Source organism: Solanum pennellii, chromosome 10 (genome assembly GCF_001406875.1).
Source record: "Solanum pennellii chromosome 10, SPENNV200".
NCBI classification, from domain to species: Eukaryota; Viridiplantae; Streptophyta; class Magnoliopsida; order Solanales; family Solanaceae; genus Solanum; species Solanum pennellii.
The window spans coordinates 75,138,530-75,149,466 of NC_028646.1; the positions used below are offsets into that span (position 1 = coordinate 75,138,530).

The 10,937-nt window shown below is 34.6% G+C and overlaps 2 protein-coding genes across 3 annotated transcripts in view; both read right to left on the bottom strand.

Annotated features, from left to right (window-relative positions):
• The window catches only part of LOC107002390 (probable LRR receptor-like serine/threonine-protein kinase At1g06840), a 14,754-nt gene extending 8,968 nt beyond the window's left edge, over positions 1 to 5,786 (bottom strand). The window contains exons 1-10 of the mRNA XM_015200400.1: positions 5,693 to 5,786; positions 3,554 to 3,701; positions 3,382 to 3,453; positions 3,211 to 3,282; positions 1,407 to 1,550; positions 1,241 to 1,312; positions 1,070 to 1,141; positions 870 to 944; positions 246 to 314; positions 87 to 155 (exon numbers count right to left, since the gene is read on the bottom strand). Of these exons, the coding sequence (XP_015055886.1) occupies positions 87 to 155; positions 246 to 314; positions 870 to 944; positions 1,070 to 1,141; positions 1,241 to 1,312; positions 1,407 to 1,550; positions 3,211 to 3,282; positions 3,382 to 3,453; positions 3,554 to 3,701; positions 5,693 to 5,786 (887 nt within the window). The remainder of the gene's footprint in view (positions 1 to 86; positions 156 to 245; positions 315 to 869; positions 945 to 1,069; positions 1,142 to 1,240; positions 1,313 to 1,406; positions 1,551 to 3,210; positions 3,283 to 3,381; positions 3,454 to 3,553; positions 3,702 to 5,692) is intronic.
• Positions 5,787 to 7,446: 1,660 nt separating this feature from the next.
• Positions 7,447 to 10,937, bottom strand: part of LOC107002224 (serotonin N-acetyltransferase 1, chloroplastic) — a 16,249-nt gene continuing 12,758 nt past the window's right edge. Inside the window, exons 7-8 of one of the 2 annotated variants that reach the window (XM_015200158.2) lie at positions 7,967 to 8,060; positions 7,447 to 7,852 (exon numbers count right to left, since the gene is read on the bottom strand). In XM_015200158.2, the coding sequence (XP_015055644.1) occupies positions 7,773 to 7,852; positions 7,967 to 8,060 (174 nt within the window). In that variant the 3' untranslated portion in view covers positions 7,447 to 7,772. Of the gene's footprint in view, positions 7,853 to 7,966; positions 8,061 to 8,090; positions 9,023 to 10,937 lie in introns of those variants that run through there. The other variant, XM_027912519.1, reaches the window with a different exon arrangement.

A 10,937-nucleotide genomic window follows, 5' to 3' on the forward strand; every position in this document is an offset into this window, starting at 1 on the left:
GGGGGGGGGGGGGGGGGGAGTGTGATTAAAGATGGGTGAATCAAACCAGGAAAGATATCAGCAGTATCACACTTACAGATATTTACATGGTTGTGATATTATCAGACAGCTTATTGGAAGGTATATTTCCTGTGAGTTGGTTTCTGCTAAGGTCTCTGTGAAATGAGAAGGTTAGAACAACAAGAACATAAGCCTCAACATGTGGTTTAACAGGACACAGGACTTTCTCAATGAAGTATGCTTACAAGTAAAGAAGGTGTGGTATTGTGCTTAGATCAGGAACTGTTCCTTGCAAGTTGCAGTTCCTAAGACTCCTGCAGGTTTGATGAAATTACATATGCAACATTCATCAAAGAGTAGTGAATACAATCATAGCATGACCAAATTGTAAGCTTCATATTATAATACAGAATTCCTCCAACAATCTTTACAACTTTCTTTAGATTATTATTCCATCTTAAGTCAAAAGGCCCTAAGAATGAAAATACTGCTCCAGCCTTGCCTTTTTTCCATCAAAAAAAATGAAAATACTGATGTAACCTTTCTCATTTCTTGTGAGGAGGGGTGGAGGGGGATGGGAAACCCTTATTGGGAGTACAGTGATGATTATGGAGAAAACTTTTTGTTAATCCTCTTTTATTATTCTACCGCCTGATAAAGGTCACATCAGAACAGAGGATATATTTATTTCTGAATGTTCACTGGGGACTTGTTTCTTTATCAAAATTTGGGATAAAACGGTTTTTAACCTTGAGTGATGGCAAACATCCTTTAGAATTCTATGTTCTTGCTTGGTGAAAATGGGCATATATATCATCAGACAGGAAAGGGGACATGAACCAACAATACCCAAGAGATCAGTAACTTACAACTTAAATAGTTTGGACATATTGCTGTAAGAAGCCGGAAGCTCCGAGCCTTCAAAGTTATTGTTGTCAAGTTGACTGCAAAAGTTGTTATTGTGTGGGAGAAGGAGGTGTTAGGGTTTTTTTGTTAATGCAAAAAAGAAATTACATTGTTGAGAATTTAAAGACATTGAAACAGAAAAAACTCAAGAGTTCAAACACACAGAATCGTTAGGTTCGGCATCAATGCAAGCTCTGGTGGAAGGTAACCCGATAAGTTGTTATTGTCCAGAAGGCTGAAATAACACACATCCAAGTAAATCCAAACATGAAACTCACAGAGCAAAAGATCCTTTTTCTTAGTATTTATATATTGTAGGCTAAGTAATTCTTACAAGTGTTGAAGCCGGGGTAAAACAGAAAACTCTGGAGGAATTTGACCGCTTATTGAATTGTTATTCATATGGCTGCATCAAGAACAAGAATGATCAACACAGAAGCTAAGCATATCTATACCACCACAAACAGTAGAGAGTCTTTGGGTTCTAGTGGAGAACTCACAAATGTGCAACTTTTGGCAAGTTTGCAAACGATTTTGGTATTGGTCCTGATATATCATTTAAGTCCAACTGAAATTTGTTTAAGTTAGGAAGATAACCGAGCTCTTCTGGTAAAGAACCTGATATTTGATTTCCACTCAAAAGCCTGCAAGAACAGAAGAATGGTAGCTGGAGTGGAGTTTCTCATGAATGTGCACAATCCATAAATGCAAGTTTTATATTAGATATCTTCAGCTAATATATGCATATTCGGGCTTCGATTGAATCAAGGATTCAGAAATATTGATTAAAGCTTATATGGAGAAGTGAAATTCCAGTATATGTCATTTCTCGTGATAAAGGTAACATTTCCAACAGGGATAATGGCCATAGGAGAACTTTATTTCTCAATAAAAACAATTTAGATGGAAAATCTGTAAATCCTTGCAGCAGTCACTAATGTTAGAACATGTATGGTATTTAGGACTTCAATCTGATGAGTCCAAGTAGTTAGTATACTTAGTTCTGTAGATATTACACCAGAAACTCCTGACAGTAAACAAAACATTTTTTTGTAGTATACTTGGTTCTGTAGATATTACACCAGAAACTCCTGACAGTAAACAAAACATTTTTTTTGTAGTATACTTGGTTCTGTAGATATTACACCAGAAACTCCTGACAGTAAACAAAACATTTTTTTGTAGTATACTTGGTTCTGTAGATATTACACCAGAAACTCCTGACAGTAAACAAAACATTTTTTTGTAGTATACTTGGTTCTGTAGATATTACACCAGAAACTCCTGACAGTAAACAAAACTTTTTTTTGTAGTATACTTGGTTCTGTAGATATTACACCAGAAACTCCTGACAGTAAACAAAACATTTTTTTGTAGTATACTTGGTTCTGTAGATATTACACCAGAAACTCCTGACAGTAAACAAAACATTTTTTTTTGATAAAGACAGTAAACAAAACATTAACTCTGAACCATTCCTTTAATTTTCAAGATTACACTTGGAAGTAGCTGAGAATCATCACTATTTGCCTTACTGCCCTTACATGGAACAAAAGCTATGTACTATCGCTGTGTTCTGCCCTACGATTGACTAGCATTGATTGACATTGAGAAGTTCTATTTCCACTGCCAAAAAATTAGAAGTGTATCTCGTACTTTTCACAAATGCAGAGTAGTCCCTCCTTCAACTATCTCCACACGTTGGAACTTCACATTATGTTTGAAAACATTCCATTGTTTTCACTACCAAGCAACTCCCTCTGTTTCAAGTTATGTGTGTTCGTTTTTAGTCTCTTTACATAAGAGTGTTACTTTCTATATTTGGTAACTCTTTGAAATCAATGATCCTACGTGGCATATCTAAGACGACAAGATCATAGGACATTTTGTTACATTACACACATCTTTAGTTTAGGATCACCAGAATCAAACGTCCTTTGCTTTTTTAAACCTCGTATCCAGTCAAACTAAGACACATAAATTGAAACGAAGGGAGTAACCTTTTTATAACCTCTATCAGACTTACTTCTTAACCATTATTTTAATATTTCTTCAATTACAAAACATACTATAATATACACTATCATACTACAATCCTGTAATCTTCGCTAGCACAACAACGTCCTCATAACAAAACTCACTACAATAGAAAGTAAACCGAAAATGAGTTCACGGAAGGGCATTCATTTTTCCTAACTATTGATTCTTTTCAATTCATCATATCAAACAAAAAGGGGTTCTCTTAAACAATGATTAGAATGAAAATTGAGGGACTTCCTAATTGAGCAGTGAAGAGATACATACAGTAGTCTCAGAGCAGTAATGCTTCCTATCTCCTTAGGTATACTGCCACTAATTCTGTTCCACATGAAATTCCTTTTCGAAAAAAGAAAAATCATCATCATCACCAAAACTACAGCTGATTAAAATCAACAAATACCAAATGGGTGTTGTTAAATAATTGCAGGGACTCACAAAATCTCCATATGTTTAAGTTGGCCAAGCTCAGGAGCTAGTGTACCAGATAGGGACAAATTCATCAGACGCCTGCAATTCGAAATGAAAGAAAAAAACAATAATTGTTAGTGAATGGCAAAGCGAATGGAGGAAACCCAGTAAAATTGGTATGAAGGGTTAGACGACGTACAATTCTTGAACATGCTGGTAACCGTCGGTTTCGTTTTGAAGGCAATGAACAAATGACCAAGAAGTGCAAGGATCTTTCTCCTTTTCCCAATTTCTGAGATAACCCACCGGATCTTCCAGGCTTCCATGAATGGCCTCTAGCGCCGTCACTGCACATTCCGGCAGTTAATCGTTCAGTTGTATACAATTACTCTCTCCCTTCTATAATGAAAATGTATATTTCACGTATAATCAGTATATATTTTATGTTAGAACTTTTTCAGCTTATAGCTCATGTATAGATAAATTATGTTGTATAGTTAAGTTGTATTTAGCTTAAGCCTATTATAATGTATAATCCATGTATAGCTTATGTATAGGTAAGTTATATTGTATAATTGTGTATATTTTATGTATAGTTTAAGTTTTATTCAGCTTTTTAAGTGTATCATAACGTAGTCACTACATAGCTCATGTATAAGTAAGTTATGTTTTATAATCAGTATATATTTCATGTATAGTTAAGCTATAGACATAATACATAAATGACTCTTAATATGATGTCAGTTTGCAACAATAACCCTTAATTTTGGATATCCACAAGTAAGCACTTAAACTTACATGGCATGATACACATAGACGTCATGTAGGAAACAAAATTTCATGTAGGACAAAAGTGTCAATTTGTTCAATGTTATACAAGTTTAAGTGTCTACTTGTGCACATCTAAAGTTAAGGTCATAGTTGTCAAATGACGCCAAGTCATGTTATGTATTATGCCTAAGCTATATTTAATTTTTTGAGTGTATCATAAGTATAGTTCATGTATAGGTAGTTATGTTGTATAGCTAGTGTATACTTTTTATATGACTTTAAGCATATTATATTTTCTAACCAGTGTATACTTCCTATGACTTTTGTCTATATGTAAATAAAACATGATTATGTTTGTTGTAAGCTAATTATTTTATTGTATATATTTGAAATTAGCCTTAATTTATTTCAGCTTCTTTATGAAAAGTGTTTTGTATTGTGCAAATTTCAGTGATTTAGGACCTAATTACATGCTATGAGTTTTTGAAATTATCATTCTTGTCACATTTAGGTCCCAAGATACATGTATTGAATACATAGGGTCAAAATTAATTATAATTTATTTCAGATACATTGTATTCAAGTGGATTCGCAGATATTGATTCTCTAGCTCACCTCTCTCTTACCTCACTCACCTCTCTCCGTGTATATTTGTATTTCAAAATGTATATAGAATTCCATATACATGTACCTACTGTATTTCACATGTATCTGGGATACAGTAACTCTCTCGCCTACATCTCTCATATCTTGCTCGCCTCTTTTTCTATGTAATTGTATTTCAAAGTGTATTTGGTAGCAACATGCATTTATCTAACTTAAAATCTGACATGAAATTATTAATGTGAGATAATATGTAATTATTTCAAACTATAGAGAGAATTACCAAATATGGTGTAAATATTTGTGTAAGTCTATAATTTTTCTTTTATTACGTTTGAAAATCAGCGTTTGACAATAAAAATTCAAATACTAACTTAAAATTTATTTAGTGGCCATTTGGCCAAGAATATATTTTACTTTTTTCGAAGTTGAATTTCAGGAATTATGTCTGGCAATAAAATTTCAAGAAAATCATAATCCAACTTGAAGTTGAATTTTGGGTGAAAAATATCAAAAAGATACTTTTTTCCACTAGAAATCACTAATAAAATTAAAAAACAACTCCAATTTGTATTTGTCGTCAAACTAACTCAAATTTTCAAATATCATTTTTTACTTTGAAAACAAACTTCGATTTTTTTCTTAAATTCCACAATTTTCATAGTTAATGACACCCAAAACGAAGAGTTATCTGTACAAAATGAAATATTTTACAAAGATTATTAACTAGTTTGGACAATTACAAGAGAGGAAGAATGTAATTCAGTTGATGGGGTTGCTCCTCATTAAATCACTTGTTTGAGATTCAAATCTTGGGTACGAAAAAATCCTTTTGTAGGGAGCGTTACTAAACGGGGCTCTATCCAACGAGAATCCAAATTAGTCGAACTTCAATATAGGTATGAGATATCAGATAAAAGAATAAAAAGAAAAATACTAATAACGAACAGAGGAGACAAATTACCTTCATCTGGATCAGTGAGCATATCTTGTCCATAAACAGAAAAACATGTTGAAAGAGCCACAATCAGTAATATTACTTCCTTCTCCCTTCCCATATCCAAATATCTTTAAACCAAAAAAACACGTCATCAGAGGCAAAGACAAAATTTAAACTAAAAACGTTTAAAATACATCATTAAACCCGTAACTTTTTTTAATTATAGGATTAATCCAATCCCGTATCTAATATCCAGAAATAGAATGTTAAATCACCTACCAGAAAACCTTAAAGAGATTGAGAAGAGTACTCATACAATGTATAGAGAATATAATGTCTACATAGTAGTACCATTTTAATAAACATCAGATATTGAAATAAGTGGAGAGTTGACAATGCCAGACTTGAAATTGTCAAGTTTTGCTCTTTTCTTTTTACAGGGATAATGCACAAGTACTCCCTTAATCTATGTCTGAAATCTCAGAGACACACTTATACTATACTAAGGTCTTATTACCCCCTGAACTTTTTTATCAATAATTTTCTACCTCTTTTCGTCCTACATGGCACTATCTTGTGGGCCCAACGCTGGTTGACTTTTTTTTCAAGCTAGTGCCACGTAGGCCGAGTAGAAATTACTTATAATATAAGTTCAGGGAAATAATAGGACCTTAGTATAATATAAATGTGTCTCTGAAATTTTGAACATAGATGAGGGTATTTATGCATTTCCCCCTTTTTATATGTATCAGAAAATGAAAATTAACTAACACAGTTGGTAATGCAACATTTTCAGTACAAGTTGACAAAAAGGCAATTGGGCAATAGAGATTATATAATATGGCAAATTGTTACACAAAATATTCACTTCCCAGCTTTGTTGTGAATAAACAATGACTTGCAAACGGTAGTGGTTAGATTATTCCACCTTTAATCAGATTTTTTGAATTCAAACCTTGGATATGGAGAAAATTATATTAGGAGTGTTATTCCGAATAAATCCTATAATGCACAATTCAAATTTAATAGAGGTTCTAATATGAATTCCGAACAAATAAATTTTAAAATAATGACTCTATATGACTAGGCAAGTGGACTTGGTCTTTAGTTTTCACCTGGCTAAGTATCGACTACAACGTTGGACAACAATTTAGGTAGCATTAATATGAATTGGTATACATTCTTTTATTCAAATAACACCTAACTACCTAGATATAATTTTTTTCTTTATTTCAATTATGCTATTAAATATTAGAATTATCTGTATTTATCATACGTCACATTAGATTCACTGTTCGTGTGCTGACTAATTTGCAATTCATATATAATCAATATTACTACTTGTACATATTCTTAAATATTACTCTCTCTAGAGTGCTTCTCCATTATTATCGTCAGCAAATAACATACATCATGACACGATTTTTTTGTATCACAGTAATATATTCAAACACAACTAGTAGTATTATACATGAATTAGATTAAGATCTCAACTTCTATCTACTCAAGTTATGAAATGAAGAGTCTCAGCAGCTCATTGGTTGTTGATTGGACACTTTTCAGTTGTCACATGGAACTAGTTAAGAACTTTTCAATCTAAAACCAAGATACTGCTGTAAAGTTGGACAAATTTCAACAGAGTGCAACATGCACGACCGGAGTGGCAAATGAGTGAATCGAGTTGTATGGATGGTTCAAAATGAGTCATGTGAAAACGGATCAAATATCATTGAATACAACAATAATGAATGTACAAGTCACACAGCTATAACGAAAGAAAAATAGAAAAACCAAAATTGCAAGGTCATTATAAAGTATGGATAAACAATGGGTTTGAAGATGAAAGCAACAAGAAATGCTATTTTAGACAAGGATAATAAGATCTGTTAAACTACCAGAAATCCTCCAACAAGAACACAATAAAACTATCAAGCTATAACAGCAGAGGTTCCATGGTCATTGTAATGTACATTACAAGATGGCCAAAAAGCTAACAAACTTCCAAAAGGAATGCTGCATGTTAATCCCAGAATCCAACAGCCACATTCTTGCACCAATCTTTGGAATCTGTACAGGCCATAATTGTTGGTCCAACAATACATGCCTAATACATGGGGTACCAAAACATTCCCTTAATTCCCTCTGGGTCAGGTTCAAAACCAAGATTCCTGTAGAATTCCACAACTGCAAGAGAAAAAAAAAAGTGAAACTTCAGAAGCCTATTTAAGTAAAAAGTTTTTCAACACTAACACCAAAGAAATTTTTTACAGGTCTGAGACCCTGGTCTCATCTTGGTACCTTTACTATCTGCAAACAGTGAAATATTTCCAATGTCCCTTTGGAGAAGGGTTCGTATCAGTTTCTCGATAAGAACTTTTCCAAGTCCTTGTCCCTTTGAATGTCAACAAAACCATCATAGGAATTACGTTAGCTCATAATATCATCAAATAATAAGATGAATATCAAGAAAATCATTACCAACAGTCCCACTGATATTTGAAATAAAATGCATTTAATATACAGACACGAGAGGGTAATGGTTATCATAGTAGTCATTTCCTCTTCAACATATATAAGCATTTCCCAGAGAAGTCATTTTTAGTTCAATATTGCATTTATGGGAATTTTTTTTTGATTATTTCGTAGTATTAACTAAAATTCATATTAAATATAGGTTTGATACCTAGACCTTACACTTGTCCCGATTATGAAAGCCCCCCACCCTCACCGCCGCCACACCCCTGTCCAATCTCTCAGTTTTCCAATTTAAACACCTCAAGTCGATCACACATGTTTAATACAATCCTCACCCTGCATGTAAATCAATTGTGCTGAGTCAGACAACATGTCAATATCCATGCGACACCATTTTTTATCTTCATTATCTGATAACCCAATTTTTTTTGACTGGCTGACGTTCCCTTCCCCTCCCACCATCCCTTTCCTGTAGCCCAGCGAAAGCTCAAAAACATTACACCAGAACAAGCACGGTTCCTCTCTGACTTACACCATCACCCCAATATGATCAGCCACCCCTCGCCTCATGCACATATTTGCACAGTCTTCTTCCCACAGGGATACATGCATACTGCCAAAGATTCAGGCTCACATGTACCACCTCCCACCAACTTGGAAACACCATTTTACATTAACAAGCCTGCATAAAGATGGAGAGGACTGAGGTAACTAGGGAAAGAACTCGCACACAGTGAGAGAATACCTTTCATTTTCCACAGATGGCCACCCCATCACCTGGGGGAGACTCATCAGGAATCAGCCACCAACAAATACACAGCCTTTCTTCTCAAAATACCCCGGCGCCACCACCTGCAAACAAATGCCACTCTTGTCTTCCTGTGCCAGACCCCCTCAAGAAACATCAAAACCCTCTATTTTCTTCGTTTTGGATGTCTGATATACTCTCAACTTAAAGAAAAGTGTTTTGAAAAATAAAAGAGCAAAGAAGCAATGATGAAAATACTGAGGAAAAGGAAAGAATCTAAAGAAAAAATAGTAGGATAACCAAAGATAATACTAGAATAATATTAATAGTACTGATAAGGAGAAGAGGAAGCAGAAAAGGTGCTCCAAGTCAAACCAGAACCATGCCCTCCCATACACAAAAAGAAAAAGAGAGAAATCGCACGGCTACCAACTAACATGCTATCCTAATCCTGAACCTACATGATCTCCTATCTAGGGTAGGGTCATGTCCTCAGTGAGCTGAAGATGTGTAATGTCCTGTCTAATCACTTCTCCCCATTTATTCTTCGGTCTACCTCTACCTCTACCTTTTATTTTGAGAAAGGAAACCATTTGTATAATCTACATAAACTCAACACCATAATTGGTGCTGAATTTAGAACTTCACATCATCAAAAGAGCAAACCGAAGGGGAAAGACTCCTACCAGATATATAATATTTACACTTTACCAATTAAATCTACTAAATCTCCTACTTCCCCCCATAAATTTTGTTTACACCAAAAAAAGAACAAACTAAGACAATTCATCCTAATATTTTGAATGGAATTGCTAGGATTTTCAAAATGTCTTGAGTTCCTCTCTTTCGATATTGTCTACCAAATACATGTTGGATGATCTTCCAATAATCTTCCTCTCCATTTCTCTTTTCCACATTCATTCAGCGATTCAAAAGATTCATAGTAGAGCAGAGCTAGGCATAGCCCAATTTATGCTCAAAATACAAAAGAACATGTGCCACCGTTTTATTGTTGTCTTACACTATAAGAAAAGATGTTCATTGCTTTCATCCTCCATAACACATAGTAGTCATTTGAACAAATCTGAAGACCTCTTCTTTGTAGTTTAATTTTTCTGGAGTTAAAAATGATCTACCACTCCTTAGATCTGTCACTGTCAACCTCTCGCACCTCCTAACTTGGAATCTATTCTCCTCTTCACATGCCCAAACCATCTCACTCTCGTTTCCCTCATCTTGTTCATTGCGGAGGCCACTCTCACCTTGCCCCTTATATCTTCATTCCTAATTTTATCTCCCCTAGTATGCCCACACCACCATCTTAACATCCACATTTCTGCTACTTTCATCTTTTGAACGAGTTAATTCTTGATTGGCCAACACTCTTCCCCATACAACACAGTTGGTCTAACAACTACTGTAGAACTTACCTTTAAGTCTTGGTGACACATTCTTATAACATGGGTGTAATGACCCTTCTTGTCATTTTTAGTGTTTTATCTTCTGTGCATCGTTTAGAGCATTCCTATAGCAATTCCAAGTCATTTATGACTTGCTGGGACTGTCAGATCGGTCACCTGGTCATTCGTTTGGTTATTGTGTGAGCTTTAGTATTTTTGGAGCTTATGAACCTTGAACGATCATTTTCGATCAAAAGTTCAAGAAGATGACATCAGAATCCAATTCTGACGATTCCATCAGTTCCAGAAGGGTCATTTTACTCTAGTAGCATTGTCGACATGACTCCCAAAGTTTTCAGTGTGAGTTGGTGTGATTAGGCGTTTTAACTTTAAGTTTAAAGGCTAAGTTTGACTTTAGTCAACATTCTGAGTAAACGCGCTCGGATGAGAATTCCGTCAGCGCGGTTAGCTCCGGAATGTCGAGTTTGGTCTAGTTTGACCCTTCTTTCGGGTTTTGAGGTTTTTTATATTTTTCCGAGCCCTTTTGTGGTTTTTGACCTAAAATGGCCAAGAAATCACCTTCTAAAATTTCCCAAAAGTTGAGCTCGAAAATGAGCTATGGCAGCAGTTAAAACACAAAATTTAC